At 38.9% G+C, this 19,137-nt stretch overlaps 2 protein-coding genes across 2 annotated transcripts; both read right to left on the minus strand.

The window, feature by feature from the left end:
• Positions 1-2,676: 2,676 nt before the first annotated feature.
• lim2.5 (lens intrinsic membrane protein 2.5) lies at positions 2,677-6,451 on the minus strand. Its single transcript, XM_072461626.1, has 5 exons — positions 6,215-6,451; positions 4,670-4,882; positions 3,436-3,585; positions 3,189-3,323; positions 2,677-2,825 (listed from the first exon to the last, which is right to left on the minus strand). Exons 2-5 carry the CDS (start codon positions 4,845-4,847, stop codon positions 2,764-2,766), a joined length of 525 nt encoding a protein of 174 aa, XP_072317727.1. The 5' UTR covers positions 4,848-4,882; positions 6,215-6,451; the 3' UTR covers positions 2,677-2,763.
• A 2,890-nt stretch (positions 6,452-9,341) lies between these two features.
• Positions 9,342-19,126, minus strand: vsig10l (V-set and immunoglobulin domain containing 10 like). Its single transcript, XM_072460564.1, has 12 exons — positions 19,045-19,126; positions 17,826-18,155; positions 16,476-16,748; positions 14,704-14,982; positions 13,901-14,143; positions 13,294-13,566; positions 12,461-12,553; positions 11,062-11,286; positions 10,456-10,572; positions 10,342-10,376; positions 9,559-9,639; positions 9,342-9,483 (listed from the first exon to the last, which is right to left on the minus strand). Exons 1-12 carry the CDS (start codon positions 19,109-19,111, stop codon positions 9,409-9,411), a joined length of 2,091 nt encoding a protein of 696 aa, XP_072316665.1. The 5' UTR covers positions 19,112-19,126; the 3' UTR covers positions 9,342-9,408.
• Positions 19,127-19,137: the final 11 nt, after the last annotated feature.

The raw sequence follows: 19,137 nt of genomic DNA on the forward strand, positions 1-19,137 counted from the left end.
TTCCTCTATAGAGCTCATTCACCGACGTCACAAAACCACGTGATCGCCTACTTTGCCGCCCCCTTGTCCGTCCCGTGTTGTGTTCCTATGCACTGAGCGTGGAAAGTGATCGCAAACTTAAATTATGGAGGCCCCAGTGCTTTCAGATTCCACAAACTCCTTGGATGAGCTACACAGAGGTCAATACTTAGAAAAGCTCAGATCCATATTTGATGCCTAAATCACCGAGTCTTTCGGATATTATACAAGCCCACTGGTCCGATGGTTCACAAGTCCCAATTTTGAACAAAGGGGTCTACGCCTAAATAAAACTGATGTTAATTCTACAGCGTTAATTCTCCGGAGCTCCAGCGCAGGCAGCGGTGCGTGAGTCTGCATGCCCGGGGTTCGGTCACCTGCACCGGGCTGAACAGCTGTCAGCTCCCCTCTTGCACGGCTGCCTCCAATTCCAATTCAACTACAAATAGTTAACAGATATAAAATTACGACTACATAGTCTGATCGTTTGTTTCCCAGTTTGAATGTTTTATCGCAGCTGTCCATCGCGCTCTTCTTTCCGTGTTTCTCGGTATCCGATAGAACTTCTCTCCGTTTATCTTCCCGGTTGCTGCACCCAACTGCCACATAAACCTTCACCATTTTGATCATAGTAAAGCGTGCGATATCATGAATGAGGTTTTGGGCCTCTTCGAACCGTGTTTCGTTGATAATCGAAGCAGACAGACGGCAGTATTGAATGGGCTTGTAGTGGTAAACACGCACTGCGGACGGACAAGATGGCCATAAGAGCCTGGGGGAGCCTGGGGGGCGGTCATGTGACGTCACGTGAATGACCTCTATAGGGAAGAGTGATTGTACAAATTAAATTAACACTGCTTTGTTTACTAGTCTGCCAGTTTCACCTGCAGTGTTGGTTGTTAGGGCCTATTCTGGTCTGAGCTAGAACATTCAAGTACCACATTAACATTTGACCTGTTGCCAAGGTGAGGAAAGAGTGCTGTACACGCCTGAGGTTTTACCTCCTCCGGGCGGAACCTCCTGATAATTGTGGACAGGGCTTAGGCAGCCAAGAGAATGATAAATATCCAAGTTCTCAAACTAGACCTGCAGATTGAGAATGACTTTTGGATGAAAGTCGAAATGTCTTGTTTTTTAGTTTTTAGTTTTTTAAATGTCAAAAACAGTGTCTACTCTAGACGATTGCAACTGAATCTTTTTCTGCAATGGAACACTCCTGAACGAATGAGGGATTACACCAGATTTAAGTAGCCTCTTTAGTTTAGGCTTAGACCAATATGAGCAACATCCATTGAACATTGAAGAAATGGCAAAAAAAATGAAAAAGATGGTTAAAGATGGTTGAACAGATGGTAAAAGGAATCCTTTAACTTAGAGAAACAGGACTGTTACTGGTATTTACAAAAAATAAGTTATTACAACCAATAGATTAAACAAACCAATGCTAATAATGGTAATTGTGGTCTGACAGATGACAGAAGAATGCAATATATGTATTTCACAATGGAGGACCACAAAATCACATGTTTGGATAGAATTCTGCTGGAAAAAAGCATCACAGTATTTTATAACACCAGGTCTAAGTGCTCACAGGGAAATACTCGTGGAGAAAATGTGGCTGCCTTAAATATTGGATTGAGATCAACGAAGTGTTGCAAATAGTTTTTGGCACTGGCATCCCACTGGAATTCAGAACTATGTATGTATCTGGGCCTCAAAACTTCTGCCATGTACACAATAAATGGATACCTTTGGAAAATACTTAGAAAAAGGCTATCACCAAGAAATGGATCACTAGGACTGAGATAATATATGTAATGAGTAAAATGGAAAGAAATTACCTTTGAACTTAATATGACAGTGAACCTTTTTTACAGTATTTGGAATAAATGGGACTTCTATGTTAGAAATGTGCCATATTTTCATTTACTCGTTTTGTTTTTTGTAGGGACGCTTCAACAAAGGCTTTGTTCCATCAACCACCTCCATCTTCTATAAACTAACTCACTGACAGCCATCTTACCCATTGTTTCTGTGAACGTTACTGTTAATTTTCTTTTGTGTTGTAAGTTTATGGTGTAAAATGCAAAGAACTGTCATGATGTCTGTGTTAACACATTTCTCCCTTGGACAATAAAGTCATATCGTATCATATTTCCCATTGCAACAAACAGACACTATTAAAAAATAACATTTGGGATTTTAAAGGTGTACTATGGATTTAGTGGAGGGTCCACCATCGGCTTAAAATTGTAAATTTGTAAGTATTTTTGAACAATAAAAACACTAGTAATATAATAAATGCAAGATAGAAATATTTAATACAGAAAAGCGTATGGACCCAGCACCAGAAATGTTTGCAAGTGCACCTTTGAAAGTAAATAAGAATTTAAGCCCTGATTATGTCTGGCTTGACTGAAAATATATTTTTTTGTAATGAGAGAAGAACGACAAAACAAACTGCACCTTTAACATTTAAATTGTATTAGAAAACAATACACATTCTTCTGTCAAATTATTATTATTAATTAGTATTCACAATTAATGAATAATAGTGTTATTGGTTATGTGTATTTTGTGTTGGGGTGTTACTTTCCTACAGGACTTATTACATGCTAATCTATATACAAATGACAAATACACCACAACAAACACTGATAAATATGCAAAACTCCCAGTTTTATTATTCAATAGCATTAACAGCATATTTGATGTCCTTTGCCTTACATGTGACCTCCTGGTCATTTAACGTGGACCAGCCACCCTCCGGCACTCATGCATTCTGTAGGCGCACATGTAGAAGATACCTGGGACACAAAGCAGGGACAGGTCAGGCTTGGTTTTTGACTGCTGTGGTCAGACGTTATTCAGATTAAGAAGAGTACTGGGGCTTTCATTAATAATAACACATTTGTGATTTATCCAAAGATTCAGGACCAAGCAAAATGATGACCTATTTATTGTATTTTTGTATTTTCATCCTTTTATGGTCTTGTCTTTTTGTGGGGCACGTTGGGTTGCTTGTGCATGAATTGTGCTTTATAAATACATTTGCTTTGCTTCACTGTCAGCACTAGTCATTATTCATTCACTCACAACTCTGTTATAGTGCAAACGTTCCGACCAATCTTCCGTACACCAAAAACTACGCATGAAGATGTGGAACTAACCTGCAAAGAATGTCATGAGCAGAGCCACCCAGCCTAGTATGTACGACCAGGAGAAGCGCCAGTCCCCAAAGCGCTTGCCCAGGAAGTTCACGGTCACTCCAGTGTAAATGGCCATTGCAAGCAAGACAAAAAGGGCTGTAGAGAGAAACAGACACGTCACTATGATCAAACGTAACCTTATTGCGCTTATTGCGGTATCAGGGGAACAATGGACCGCAAAATACTCCTGGATGTGCAGCACACTCACTGGAAACGAAGAACATGATGCCAGCAGCAAATGAGCGGTTGAACCTCTCAAAGGCGGAGAAGTGGGCGAAGGAGAGGATGCCCGCGATGATGCCCGCAAAGCACGACATGGCAGACAGGATCATGAAGGCGCGGGTAGCGTTCCAATATGCTGCACGCAACGACATAAGGAGAAAGGTGAATAAATAATACTTCTGTGCGGTGCGTGGGTTCATAGAACTGAGATGGTCAAGGAGTATTCTGACGTTTTTCTTTTATGCAGAAGGGTCAAATATTGTTAATTTTGTACAGATTAGACTGAAATGTTTTCTAGCCTCAAATTTTCATTAATTTCAATTACCGGTACACTGTGACAAAATGTAACATGTAATATGCACCGAAAATGTCATTTGAGATTATGAAAAGCATTATAAGGAAAGGAAGTAAAACAGACAGCCATCTTGCTTTATTGTGTTTTGTTTAATTTGTTTTTGTCAATTAAAGACAGCCCTAAATTACCGGTATGTGGCTTTAGTTATGTCCAGTGTGGAAGTCGACTATTAACTCTCTGTCGACCCCTAGTGGTGTTCTAAGCCGCTTCACTTGCACACAGTTTGACACAGTTTGATGTCTTTTGGCCGTGTAAACAAATTCAATTTAAACTTAGACAAACTAATTGATTGAATTACTTGGACGCAGTTGATCACAAATTGCTACATAAGAATAGAATCGCCAATGTCTTACCCAAATGTAAATTATATAACTGTTTTCAGACTAATTCTCGCATCTTCTAATCACACGACCAGACGACCAGCCGTTTTTATAAACAATGAAAGTGTTTACAATCTATCATTACATATAGGAAAGTTAGTGATTATTAAAGCTTAAACGTGGAACATTTCACCCATTGTGTGTCTAATGCCAAAAAATATATTTTGATATACATTAGATTAGACCATATTTGTTGTCATACTTTATCATAAGTGTACAAATGGAACAGAAAGATTTGTATTTTGAAGTTAACTCTGATGTTGACTGCCATAAGAGATCATTTGTAGAAAAAATTGGATTGATGAATTGATTTATTGATTGATGAGCTCGCCGCTATATAGACCTGATTTGGGCCCCTCCTCCAGGATTTTTTTACTTATACATGAATACAAACATTTACTTTAATTTAATCCACTGCAGAAAGAACATTGCCATTCACAACACTTTATTTGCCAATAAAGTAGACACACATACACAACGCTCACCAATGCTGTCGGTCTGCATGTAGCACTTGCCGGACATGCAGTACCTCCACAGGCCCTGGTGAGCAAAGCTGCCCGAGAGCCGGTACTGCATCCAGTAGTCTGTGGCCGTGGACACCACCAGCAGGATGTTCCCCACGATGGCACAGAAGAGGCCCCCTCCCATGAAACTGTACATCATGAGTGACGTGATGGCTGCCGACAAGATGCAACGCACTGGTACAGAGATGGCAAAGGGGAGTGACTTTTTTAAGAAATCATACTTGTTGGAGTAGTTTTCCTTGAGCAATTTTGTGTTTGAGGTCTTGGTTACTCTTCCCACTGTAATTAAATCTGTATTTGACAGAACTTTATGTTGATTGGGACGTTTGTATTTCTTGCACGGCTGCGTCACATATTGTTTCTCATTTTTGTGTCTATCCTTTGAAAATGCCATGATTTTGAGCGTTGATTAAGTTTTCTTTCCTTCCAAATAGATTTACTTGAAATTAAACAACAGGTGTCACATTCAGACTCTTGCAATTACTCTGACTTGAGAAGTAGTTTACAGAAATATTGTTTTACTTTTACTTGAGTCATTTCTTGGATCACTATTTGTACTTTTACTTGACTTGGCTAACACATTGTACCGTACATTCAGTATTAACCCGTCAAAAGCATTAGGATTCCCTCCTTTGTTATTCAATGCATTTTCTATCTACCATTTTTATCAATAGTTAACATTGATAGTGAAATATTAATAATACAAAGAGAGTTCATATCAAAGTTGGTCAAAGTTTTGAAGCTGAAAACAACAGGATTGGAAGAGAGAGAGGAAGACGTGGCAGAAGTAGTTTACATTAAATTGAATCATTCATTTGATGTTCAGTGATTTTTAAACATTTAATACAACGTTTGAAAGTCTTGTCAAAATCAGATTAGTTGCAATACATGAATGGGTTTTCATAGTTTTGTTAAAAGACGCCCAAGATGAACAATTATCAACAAGCTTTAATACTTGCCATGCGGCTGATTGTGCATTATTACAGTGGACACCAAAATAAATGAATCAAATAAAACTAAATCTAAATATCATGCAGTTTATTGCAGACCTTGCAGACAATCAGGCAATTACTTGTCATCAGCAAAACATTACAACAAGTTAGTTTTTCTTGCACCTCTTATACATCTAAAACAGCATCCTTCATATTTTAAATGACTTAAGATCAACAACAACTTATGGGCCAATAGAAAATAATGATTTATTATGGCTGCAACTAACAATGATTTTAGTAATCGACTAGTCAAACAATTATTAGGATTTTTTAAATACATTATAAACCAAATTAAACTAAATTCTGATTGAATGTCGTCATAAAATGGTCTTTTCATATACGTTTTAGAGTCTGCATAGTCCAGATAATAATTACAATTACCAAAATATGACCACAATCATTTATTATGGTAAACTAGTTACGATTAGTCAACAATCAATCATTTCAGCCCTTATTTTTTCTATACTCCATTTGAAATCCCACCATCCATCCTTTATGATCTCAACTGCCTTACCTGAAGTGGTGAGGATTACCAAACCCTCTTAAGTCTCAGCCTTTCCTGGAGGAAAGTGTGAACCGGAGTGCAGGCCTGGAGTGCGCCCAGCGTCAAAGAGAGCGCCCTAGGCTGAATTCCAAAAAGTTATCCCCTCCACTTTCTGTCGATGGAGGCAAAATCCTTTAAAACGCGTGGATTTGAGTTAGAGGGCCAGAGGGGGGGACACGTGACTCTTTTTGGCCAGCGGACCACATGGGGGTGCATTTGGGGGTGTTGGGGGGAGGGTGTTGGAGGTATAGGTCCCGGGACGCGCAGGGGTCGGCCGCTCCATCCCCTATCCGGTGCCTATCTGTTTGTTCTATGAGGCATTCTGGAAGCTGTGGATGTGCAGAGGCTTGCAGTAACAGCCCGGGTCAATGGGAAAAGCTGAGGCTGCAACTTTGATTCAGTGTGTGCATGTGTGTGTGTGTGTGTGTGTGTGTGTGTGGGGGGGGGGGGGGGGGGGGGGACAGGAGGGCTTGTGCAGGTTAGACACATGAGTACAGGTCTAACACATACAAGCAGTGGCGTTTGTGTGATTCGTGGTCAGCTGAAGATCACAAAGAGCAGTCTGCTTTGTAATAACAGCCGGATAAGTTGGTGCATAGTGGGCCTAAGACTGTTGCATAGTCACACTGCACATTTCTCTTTTCAATAAAAACTGATTCAACAGCATCTTTATTGTTGTGTTGACGGTATGCAAAATGACTTGAATATTTAAACATTGTTACAGAGGGAAACAACCCATTCATTTTAATGGAGAAGAGCTGCTCTGTCACCCACGGTTTAACTACAAGAGCGAACGCCGACATTAGTGTATATATCGTGACAAATACACACACAAAGACATGGAGAAGAATAAAGTGGTTGAACCCTCCCAATTTGTATCATAGACAAGACTGCTAATGGTAGCTTTGGGCTAAATGCTACTGCAATGCTAGCACCGCCTGTTGTATTTCAGCATCTACAGAACAATCCCTTTACTGTTCTGGGGTAAAACGAAGTCAATGACGTCCATTAAGACTCAGTTGGGACTTGATTTAAATTAGCTAGATTTAAAATAGACCTACTTTTCCTGGAAACGCACTAGCAGAGTTAAAATGTTGTATTTCTTATTGCATCATCGGAGAGTTTCCCACCATGGCAGAGAGGTGTCCTATATTCCCCAGTACCTATGTTCCGGTACCTATGTTCCTCCTTTTCTATGAACAGGGGAACTACGGTACCTCATACTTAAAAAGGTCCCGGTATTCCCAGGTGCATCCATTCCATGCATGTTGTTGAGTGTAGGCCTGTTTTCATGAATCTCCTCAAATTATAGAATAGGCTCCTGGTTCAACCACATATAGAGTTCCACATCCCCAATAGTTGTGCATAAATGTATGGTTTTACAGAATAACATACAGCATATCCAGCCACAGTGCAGGTCCTGGGGAATATAGATACTAGGGAACATAGGGCTGACCCTATGGCAGACCATGTCCCCTATGACATGCCGACTGTATCTACAGCAGATAGATCCTAGTCCTAACTTTGTGTATCGGGGTCTCAAAACTCCTCCCATGGACACAATAAATGGATACTTCTGGAGCATACTTCTGGCAGCAGGAAAAATAGATGACACAAACTTAACCAACAATGAAAGACTAGACTTAAATAATAATAAATGTTCAAAATATTGACAAAAATTATGTTTACACACAATTTGGAAAAAAATGGACAGATGAATTGGGACAAATCCAGCATGCCGGACTTCACATTCAGGGCTATACTTGGATGTCTTGTGTTATTTGTGTCTCTGTGTTCGTTCTGTGTCATGTTCATTATTTTGTTTTACAGTAGTAGTATCAGAGAAAGCATTTCTTTCTTTAATTTTGTTTCCTTGAATGCACTTTATGTATTTTTCACCTCAGATTATATCAGACCACTTTAACAACTTATGTTGTAAATGTGATTGATTACATCAATGATATCTCTGCATGTTGGGTTATTTCACCCCTTTGACTCACTTTTGTCCGATACTTAAACCACAATTCTATCTGGGATCAAACAGTTTTGTTTAGTTATGTTAATTGAAGGGATTTGATCGGCGCCCTTCTCTTTTTATAATTATTATATTTTGCATTGGATTTTTAATGCACTTTTTGTTACGTAAATCACTTTGAATTACTGTGTTCTCATTCATTCTTTACCTTGCTTCAACTAATGCACATAAAAACATGTTTTAGCACATTTGTTGGAATATCTTCAGAGTTTTGTGACTAGGATACTCCCGATAATGTATTAAATATATTAGTTTTTACCAATATCATTCATGCCTAATTGTTTGCATTCTATAAAAAAAACAATGTGTTGCTGTAACATTAGCATTGGTGTATATATTTCTAGATGTGTTCTAGCTTTCTACTGTCTGTTGATCAAGTGTACTTCACAGTTGATCCATCACTTGAGCCATCATAAACAAGTAATTTTCAGCTTTAAGTTGTTTTGTGTGCACCTGTGGGGACAATGTATGCTTTAGCTTAAATTTAAAACTAATGCACAGCCCACTCTTAATTATAAAACAACTGGAGATCTGGCAAAGCTTAAAATGAAAGATACGTATTTATTTTACTTCAACAAAAACTGTAAATGCTTTCCAAATGTACTGAGCAGAGAAGACTGCTTGAGAGCATTTCTTTTCAGACGTAATAATTAAACACCTCCCTCTGCTGGCTACATTTTATAACTAGAGCAAGGAGCCAATTCATTTCACTCCAGTGGAAAATATGTTTTGTTGTTGCTGTTATTGTTGCTTTTTTCTGTCTAAAATACTTTTTTCACAGGACAGATGTAGCGTGAAAGGAGGAGTGAGAGGAGTAAGATTTGTGAAATGGTCAAGGCCAGGAATTGAACACCCATCGCCATGACAGTAGCAACCACACATATGCAACACTTTTATCAACTGCACCTCCAGCAAAGCAGAAATATGGTATTTTCAACCCCAACAATGCGTGGTGAAAGTGAAAGGAAGACAATAACAGATAAATTAAATGTATGATTCTAATCTATTTATTAAATAGCGATAATTCATTTGGGCAGCATATCAGAATGGTTCTCATTAAATTATTCAAAAATATAATAAATACAAAAGGTTAACTTAAAATAAAACAGTGTTTACATCCAATATTTCTTCATACAGTGGTAGCAACTCGGACAGGAGGAGGAGGCACAAACGTGGGCAGATCCATGGACCGCTCAGAAGGGACCTAAAAAGAACAATGAAGAACTATTTAAATCCAGACAATGTAGGGCACAATCTGTTTCCTTTAGTAGTGCGATACCTGGTCTAAGTAGTGGTAAGTATTTTGACCTCCAGCCATTCGGATGTTGTTAGAGGCCAGCTCTGCTTTGGTCTTCATACCCTTTAAAAAGAATAATTATACAAATCATGTAAAAACCTAAAATGTTCAACTCACATGCCATAACATTTCTATCGAATAACTAGAAGTATGGGCCAATCTAGTATCCATATCTCTTTTTCTAACTGTGACTTGGGCCAAATTTGATTGCAGCACACGGCATAAGAAATAACACATTTGCGCTTGAATAAAATGCGCAGTGATATTTAAAGTTTGAAGGCATTTTGCTGTTGCATGAACATAAAGAGTATCACCACAATCCAAACAGGTAAAACGGTTAGACGTACCAGAGCCTGAAAAGTGAAGCAGGATTTGTTACAATAATATAAACCAAGCGTAATCTTTATTTTTCCAACCAAATTTTGTGAATAAGTCTTAAAAGAGAGGTAAAGGTCAAATACAAAGCCAATATACCTAACATTTGAAGAAAATAAAAAAAATCAATAAGGTTATGCTGGGAAGACCACATCCATTACCTTCAGTGTGGAAATGGAAAATAAAATTGGGCCTAAAATAGAGCCTTGAGGAACTCCTTTGGGAAATGCGTAATAATGACCAGTAGCAGAAGTAGTGACGAAACAAACTGCACACATTATATTTCAATAAAAAGCAGTAATAACAGTGGAAATAGATCCTTGCTTTTATTTTAATACATTATCTGATTTTTTTTTTTTTTGAATCTATAAAACTCCCATTCAATCTCACCTTGTCTGTTGTTGCTGGATACCTGGCCTGATCATCTGGAAAAATAAAGTTTGATTAACCAGATATTTTTTTAATGAACTGTTCACTAAAATAATGGGTTAGTTCAGTCCTTACTGTCATCATTTTTGTAAATCAAGAGGAAGATCAGGCCCATCGGTACCAGAAGCAAAATAATCGCCGCTGGAATCCCGGCTGCTATTCCAGCGATGGCCGACTTACTCAACCCTTCACCTAGGAGCCGCACAACAGTTCATTATAGGAGCAGTTTACACTCTCACAACAGATTTGAAAATATGTAGATTTTTTACACAACTATAGAGTAAAAGTGGAATCATTTTGGAGCAGTACTGATTCAGTTTACCCACAAACCCAAAGATCGCCAGTTGAGTTTGGGCCCCCTACTGACATTAACATTTTTGTTGATTTTGCGTCCTGTACATGTAAAGGTTTATGATGAGATGGATGTTATTTTGAGAAAACTAGATCTGGCCACATTTGGGATAAAAATAATAGTTTTTTTATGCTGCTCTCTATCTAAAACTGTGAGAAAAGAAAACATCCTGAAGATAACATTTCTTTTACAAAGCTATTGATGAAAAGAGGTGTTTTCTTTCATGAGAAAGTGTACATATTTAGGGAGTCAACTCAACCAAAGGCTCAAACTTGAAAGGAGCAAGAGCAAAACAAACTATTTTCAGGTTTTGCGCATCATTGTCATACCTGGACCGACTTGTATCACTTTGGATGGCTCCCCCTCTGCCAGGCGAGCTTTGGGGACGATTCTAAACTTATAGGTCTTCTTGGGGTCCAGGGATAGAATGTCTGCTGATCGAGCCGAGCCAAGCTTTTGTTGGATGGTGCGAAATACATTTGATCGACTGGTGCCTCTGGAGTCATTACGGTAAGAACGCCCAAGATCTGGGCCCTGCATTTGAACGTCGAACCCTGTAAGAAAACCACAATGTTACGGTTAATGCTGGATCAAATGTGGGTTGAAATGCAGTGGGTACATTTGGGGTGTGTTCATATTATCAGACACTGTCTCCAAACAGACACTGGCACCTCCAGGATTTTCAAACACGAGTGGCGAGTAGGACCTCCTGTACATTTTGGGTCGGCCAGTAAGCTGCACAATATATGGCAAAATATTGCAACAAAGTCACTATATCGCAGTAATACCAAGGTCCTCGTGAAACATTTAAAATGTAAAAAAAAGGCAGATTTGATTCATGATTTTCCTTATTCAGTTTAAATTAGCCTTGATTTATTCTCACTTTATTATGACACTGACTAATATATTAAAGGATGGACATATTTGTATTAATATAACTAAAATTACTATTAATAAATGTTGAGGAAAAAGTTATAAAAAGTAGGGTTATAATGACATAAGTCATGGAGTGCATTGTTTTTATTGTATTCACTTGCATGCATGTGTCACATGCAGGTGATGCATTCACATCTTTATTTCTCTAGTGTTATTACAGCAGGCTCCTTTAAATCAAGACAGTTAGTATATGACTTCAAATGTATATTTCAAACTTATAAACTTTGTAGATTGACTTTTTTTATTGTTGTGGCACAAACATGAGAAAGCACTGAGAAAAATGTATTCACATGCTAATTTACAGTTTCCAGCCGGTCAGACATGGCCTGACCGCTGGCTGGTCAAGAGGGGCCTAAGCCCCCCAGGCCCCCCCTTAGGGGCGTCCTGCATATTGACAGATGAGTTAAAAGCCATTTGTGGAACAAGCAATAACATCTCCATGAAGACAAGCGAGTGGCAGACTCTTCACCAGAAAATTTACAAAATGCACCTTTAAATTACTTCAAAACAATGGCATTACATAACATACACGTACACACCCTTTCTGCTCATATGAGCTCATTTTGATAATACGACTGAAAAAGGACATATGAAAAGAGAAAGCCATTTGTATTCTACACTTTCGGCCCTGTTCCCCTTGTTTACACCCCTATATTCCCAGGATGTTTCTACTTTCAACATTCCTCCTCGCTTCTGCTGATGAGCACAGATTTAGAACCAGACTTCTCAGTAGAAAAGCTTGTACTGATGAATCAGCTTACGTATCCACAAAACACCTAGAACACCCATCACCTGTAACAATAGACGTGGGCGGGACTTCCCAGGTCAAAGTGACGACTGTCCCCTCTTGGTTTGTGAACAGGCTGGAATCGGAGATGGCGGGTGCTGCAGACAGAGGGGAGAGGAGGACTTGGTGAGCAGACTGTAGAGCTTTGTTTAAGAGAAAAGGCAATCTCAGGTATTACTTAGCCCCCCGTCAGAGGCCTCATTGTTTCTATGTGACCAACAACGCCAGTCTTTTTAAATTACAGCTGCAGGCAACATGACCCTAAGGAGATGTGCACGACAGTGATGAAGTCAAGTCAAACTACAACCAAAAAAACAAGTTTGATTCATGGATGATATTTTGGACCATGATCATTTATATGGTTATCTATGGTGACTTAGTGACATGATGCTTTCAAGTGTACAAATGGCAGAACATTCTTTTCAGTGACTACAGTTGGTGAGTCGAATTGTGTACAGGGACATACTGCGTGTATTTTGTTCCTCCAGTTCATTTTTGATCACAAAATATCAGAACTGGGGCAAAATTAATGTTACTTTATTCCATACAAATAGTGTACGGCCCCTTTAATCTTAGGAATGCATAAACACAGGGCTTTGTTCGCAGGTCCCACACATGCTATATGCACTGTGTCTCCTGGTTTTGACAAATGCTGTATGTCTCCCCACTCTTTTCACAAACTGCCCTTCACTTCCCAGTCCCATGAAGTATGTACCCTAAAGAGATCATTTCTAAGGTTTAGTTTACTTGTCACTTCAAAATCAAAGCAGTCAGATGCCTAAGTTATAAAGGAAGCAGTGTGTGTGAAGAAAATGTAAAACAAAAGATGGAACGGTACCCAGAAGCTGTATTTGACGTTTCTGCACTCCCAGTAGGTTGCGGCAGGAGCAGGTGTAGTTGTGGAGGAGAAAGGTGCTGATGTTATAATCCAGGATGGTGAGCTGAGTGGAGCTGATGCTGGTCATCGGCCCGTTACTCACTGCCTCTGTGCCTCTGAGCCACGACACAACGGGTGTAGGCAACACAGCACTCAGACAGCTCATGGTGACGCGGATCTTTCCCTTTAAATCCACTCCAAATGTCAGAAAGGGCAGGAAGGGAATTGGGGCGCCTGGGTCAGAGGAGAATATGCAAGTGAATAAATACTTTTTTCTTTTTTTTTAAGCGAAAATATGTTTTTACTGAATTTTGTCATATTGTCCCTTTACAAACAATCTTAAACAATAAATGACGTTGCATTAATTTTCATGAAAAAGTGAACAATTGTTTTTTCATTCATATTTTCATGATAAATGGTTATACTCTTTACATATACTGAATGTGTTGCTCTTTATGCTCTTCTACTCATTCAACTATATTCTGTCCATTGAGTCCAAATGCATTTTTGTCATAATTATTGATGTCTTTATTTCTAAGTGTTTCTCTTGCGGCCCACACAAACGTACTTGCGGTGATGTTGCACATGCCCTGCTGCAGTGGGTGTGATGCAGTACAGGACACTGGCGTCCCGCTGAGGCTGTCTGTAGCCGTCACGTTGAGGCTGAGGCGTCCCGGGGCCCTGCTGCTGTTGCTCAGTCCAGGGAAAGTCACGACGGCTTCTGGGGCTCCTCCGGGCCACGAGCACTCGTACTGCAGGTGCACGTCAGACAAGGACCTCACAGAGCACACTGGACTGCCTTTTGGCCTTTCTGTGCACAAGGAATATGGAAATACAGCATGTTATTGGTTAGGTTTTGGACAAAAGGGATATAAAAAGTCTATTGATAAGTCTAATAATCCATTGCCTCACTCTCTGTTGCTCATTGTTGCTACTAATACATAGTTTAGCCGCCAATGAACTTCCTGAATTGGTAAGGTGTATTGTGAAAGGTTCCACAGTTCTTGCTCTGTTTTGTTTTATGCAATACTTTTTAGTGTTGGACAGTTATTCTTGGCATAGTTATGGAAACAGAATTAGAAAATATTATGTTTCTGAGTAAGAGAATTTTAGATTTAACCATTTTAGATTGTCGACCTAGCACACATAATATCACAAGAAGCGCTCAAGATATACAATAAGACTACACGGGCATGAACAAAAACATTATGATAAGGAACATCATTCAACATATTAAAATCTATAACTTCTAAATAAGTAATCATCTGGACTAGACCTCTATGTACCACTCCTGGGTGAATAAGGGATTACTTTGACCACATTACTGAAGTACTAATACAAAAATAAAATAGAAAAGCCAATCCGTCTTACTGTAAACTTTGATAGTCACGTTCTTTTGGCGACTTGTGCTTGTTTGCCCATTGAGCGCCGAGCAGGTGTATACTCCGTCCTGGCTCGTCTGTACGTCAGTCAGATTCAGAACTCCTTTGGCATTGTCGTTGTTGTTATTATTTAACGTTTTACCACCAAACATCCATGTTACAGCGGGAGGTGGGAGTCCTTCAGCTCTGCATGAGAGATGGAGGGAAGTACCAGAAACGTAAAACGGCTGGGCTGGGCTCAGCGTGAGTACTGGCTCATCTGGTCCATCTGTCCAAGAGAAGATAAGGAAATAAGAAAGAAAAGACAAAATTACAAAACTAAAGAAATGTAAGCGAACAATAATATAAGTTACGCTTTATGTTACGTGACATACTATGCCAAATCAACTGTATTAACCGTTTAACCTCGTTACAACAGCGTTACCTCATCATTAGTTTACTCAGAGTTGTATTTTGACTGGTTCAAGGATGTTTGAGTAATAATGTATTGTCCTGTAACTGAGACCGGAGTACTTGAGATTTCTTGTTTTCACCTACCCCCTATCCCCGCCCACATCCCTGTACTAAGAGGCTTCTCAGTTCTGCAGTTTTGAACAGGAAGTCAATGGACGTGTTTCTGTTACTAAGCTGTTTAAGATCAATATTACGGTTTACAATGAACAAAATGTAATATGATGATCTACTTATGTTGTTGTTCCTGTACATGAGTTTTGAATTATTTAAATACATAATAAATAAATAAGTACGTAAATAATGAAATACTATGTCTCCTTTAAGATGAGATGCTAACTTTGCTCAATTTAACATTTGTTTTCATAAATTCTTCCCTGTAAGAATAAAGAGCAAAACAGTTATGACAAAAAGGGTCAAATATATAATTTGGGGTTCACTGGAAGGAGAAATGACCAATTCAACTTAAGGATCTTTGGGGTCAGGCGTTTGGGCACCATTGCGAGATAGGAACATTGTCTTTATAGAGGTATTAGGTCTCATACTGCGGCAATGCTTTAATTTAATTCAACCAGTCTAAATACTTTGTGCACAAGTTATATGGTATGTTACTAGGTTCATGTGACAGTGTACATTTCCTGGTTAAAATGTACCCAATAACAAGTATAAGAAAATGTTTTGACCTTGTTAACATTCCTGCAATTACTGTCCCGATAACATGTATATATGTATATATTCTCCGTCAGTAATCTTAGTATTGAAAAAATTATTCCGAAACACATTATTACAGTTCAAAAGACTATGATCAATTCCAAACAAAAACAATGCCAAGGTTCAAGATAAGCTTTCTAAAACAGTAAATAGAGTTATGAAGTGGATAAACCTTTTTTTTCCTATTTTTTTAAAAACATAATACAACAAAAACGTTAATAAAACAAACTGACGTTTGTAGAGGAAGAAAGAACAAATATACATATATAGATATACAGTATACATACACATAAAATATACACACCCTTATATACACATATATATCATTAAAAAAAAAATACCTGAAAAATAAAAATTATAAAAATAAAAATAGATAAAGAAAAAAAGAATAATAATAAAAAGAAAAGAATAATAAAAATAAAAATAGATAAAGAAAAAAAGAATAATAAAAAGAAAAGAATAATAAAAAGAAAAATAGATAAAGAAAAAAAAAAGAATAATAAAAAGAAAAGAATAATAAAAAGAAAAATAGATAAAGAAAAAAAAAGAATAATAAAAAGAAAAGAATAATGAAAAGCTGGGGAGGTTGGTAAATCTTACACAAAACAGTGATGATGGCGTGCACGGTGGCGCTGCTGAAGGGGTTCCTCAGTGTCAGCGTGTACAGCCCTGTGTCTGTCCTGTTGGGAGTGTGGATCACTAGGCTCGTCTGGATCACGGAGTAATGGGAGTTGGACTGAATCTCGGTGTCATTAAAGAACCACTTGTTCTCCTGGACAACGCCCCGGGCCGTGGCGAAACGCAGGGTGAAGCGCTCGGATCCCTCCACCGCCGAGTCTGGCTGTGAGCTCAGGGTCACGTTCTCAAACTTTTCTGTCAATCAAAATAGCGCAGCACTTTATTGGATCACAGTGACAAAAACAATATTCCGAGTGTTATTATCAACAACAACATGCAACACTACATCGCATCGTGTGTGTTCTCCCTGCATTAATAACAGTATACTTCAGTGAGAAATTGGAAAATTCAGTACGTCACATTTAAAAAGTAGGAGCATGACTTAGAGGAATGGGTGTCATTCAAGCTGACTTCAGACTGTGTTTATTGAGGAAATAAAGTACAAATATGTGTCCATCCTTACAATTCTTTAGAAGTTTTTATGGCCATGACAGTAAACAAACTTATAAATGGCCAGGATTGTTGTTTTTGTTATTTTTTACAGAGTTGAGTTCTTATGGTGCTGACCCAGGGGTGGAGCCAATGGCCTCACCATACTGTTGTTCTGTTGCTTTTTATTTTATTTGAATATGAAGCATCTTCAATGCTGTAGATTTTATTCTTGAAAATGCCATTTCTTAAAACAACAGCAGGTGAGAGAAGGTTCAGTTTACACTGCAGGGCTGTTTACTCTGTGTGTAACAAGTAACATAATAACTCTGTTTTCATGTTACTTGTTATACTGGATGCACATGTAAAATACTGTATATGATATCATATAAACTATAATCATTGATGAAACTTAAGATGTGTTTACTGTCCAGCACTAGATTACTTCCCCAGTTTTATAAACATACGATCAGACTTCTGTGGCCTGCAGGGCGTACTTTTGAATATGTAAACAGCACTGTAGCTCCTCACAGCCCTCAGGTCAGGACCACTGCAAAGATGTGAGACACGTCAAACTCTCCATCTACACTATATGTTCAGTCATCGAGTCTGGATGTTGAGGTCATAGGTTTTAGCTTCAGGGTAAGAAGTAAAAAGCACACACCCAGTGTGCTGTTTACTTCTTGTGTAAGTACTAATTGTGTAATTGATTGAGTTAGCCTTTCTCTGTTACTTTACGCTAGAGCTTTAGTTCAGTGGGGTGAGGAAAGTGTAAACTCTAGGCAATAAGTGTGGGAAGTGAGACCATCTTGCCGAGAGAAACTCTAATAACAGTACACTAACCATAGACCGTGAGAGTGAAGTTTAGTGTGGCAGAGCCCTGTCCAGACTTGGTCATCTCCACACTGTAGCTGCTGGTGTAGTCCAGAGTCACATTCTCAAACAGAAGGGAACCGTTGGCGCTGACCCTCAGGACGTTGGCCATGCTGGGGGCTATGTCTGGAGGAGTGCTGGAGTCAATGGTCCAGGTGACCACAGGGACAGAGCCCTTCTTCCAGATCAGGGCAGGGTTAGTGGCTCCACGGTAGGACACAGCTAGAGTCACAGTGTCCCCCACTAAAGCACTGTTGTGCACAGGCCCAGCTGCAGTCAGCTTCAGCTGACACAGGGAACCTGCCCAGGAGGTTCAACAGGTCCAGTTACATCAAGCATTCACAACATGGGGCTCACGAGCCAAATATGGGTCCCCAAAGATTCTATTTAGAAAATAAATCCAAACTATATTGTTATGAAGATAATGTTGTTACCTTAAGTTGGGGAGCAGGACCACACCCCTTTCTCGCCCCTTCCAGCAGCTACACTATTTCAGCATCCAGGTCACACACATCAGGTCTGTGACTTTGTGCCCCTCCCTCCCACCCTCTTTTAATTATTCTATTTATTCTAATTTATCTCTTAGATGTGGGTATCGAGCCTACAGTCCTAATCACCAGAAGCCCCAAAACGGCATCCATTTCTGTACATTTGTGTTGTTCATGTTTCTCTTATGCCAATAAACATCTTTGCATCGTAGCTGGGGTTGTGGTCCTTGCTAGTGAATTCATATTAATGAAGCAATAACATGTTGATTGCTTATAAAGTATTTTATAATCTTTAATGCTCTAACAACTTTACAAATCAGAAGATATTTCCTCTTAAGACATAACTTTACAAAGGATGTTTATGCAGTAAACGTATCCACGGGTAAAATTGAACCTCTGCTTTACAATACAATTTAGCCTATGATAGTCTAATATGATCATACCTATAAATAAAATACACAATGTTTTATCTTATTATACACTCTACAATTATATCACAAAGGTTTTTTTCATAAGAGCCAATAGTTTGACGTTATTTCCCGCAGAATACAGAACCCTGCATTAGTCTGTGTCCTTAACAAAGGGCCAAACGTCTCAGAAAGCCTGTTAAATGACTACATTTATACAACTACTGTTATTTACGCGCGTAGTGACTCCAAGACGGCTTTACGCACTAAAGTAGAAACAAGTTTTGAGGTTACCTTGAGGCAGAAGGGAAAGTACTGCGCAAATCCAAACTCCAGAAAGTCCACTATTCTTTAGTGTCATTGTTAAACGTACACCGACATTCGCAG

This window comes from Eucyclogobius newberryi, unplaced genomic scaffold (assembly GCF_026437365.1).
Source record: "Eucyclogobius newberryi isolate DKJ021-1_F unplaced genomic scaffold, fEucNew1.0.hap1 SCAF_3, whole genome shotgun sequence".
In the NCBI taxonomy this organism is placed as follows: domain Eukaryota; kingdom Metazoa; phylum Chordata; class Actinopteri; order Gobiiformes; family Gobiidae; genus Eucyclogobius; species Eucyclogobius newberryi.

Excerpts from the sequence above, each read along its gene's own strand:
- vsig10l (XM_072460564.1), bottom strand. The coding sequence starts at position 19,111 with ATGACACTAAAGAATAGTGGACTTTCTGGAGTTTGGATTTGCGCAGTA. Across the intron at positions 18,156-19,044 it reads ACTTTCCCTTCTGCCTCAAG|GTTCCCTGTGTCAGCTGAAG; the intron begins GTAACCTCAAAA and ends CCTCCTGGGCAG. Across the intron at positions 11,287-12,460 it reads GCCCACGTCTATTGTTACAG|GGTTCGACGTTCAAATGCAG; the intron begins GTGATGGGTGTT and ends GTTTTCTTACAG.
- lim2.5 (XM_072461626.1), bottom strand. The coding sequence starts at position 4,847 with ATGATGTACAGTTTCATGGGAGGGGGCCTCTTCTGTGCCATCGTGGGG. Across the intron at positions 3,324-3,435 it reads CATCATGTTCTTCGTTTCCA|CCCTTTTTGTCTTGCTTGCA; the intron begins GTGAGTGTGCTG and ends TTCTCTCTACAG. Across the intron at positions 2,826-3,188 it reads GCTCATGACATTCTTTGCAG|GTATCTTCTACATGTGCGCC; the intron begins GTTAGTTCCACA and ends TTTGTGTCCCAG.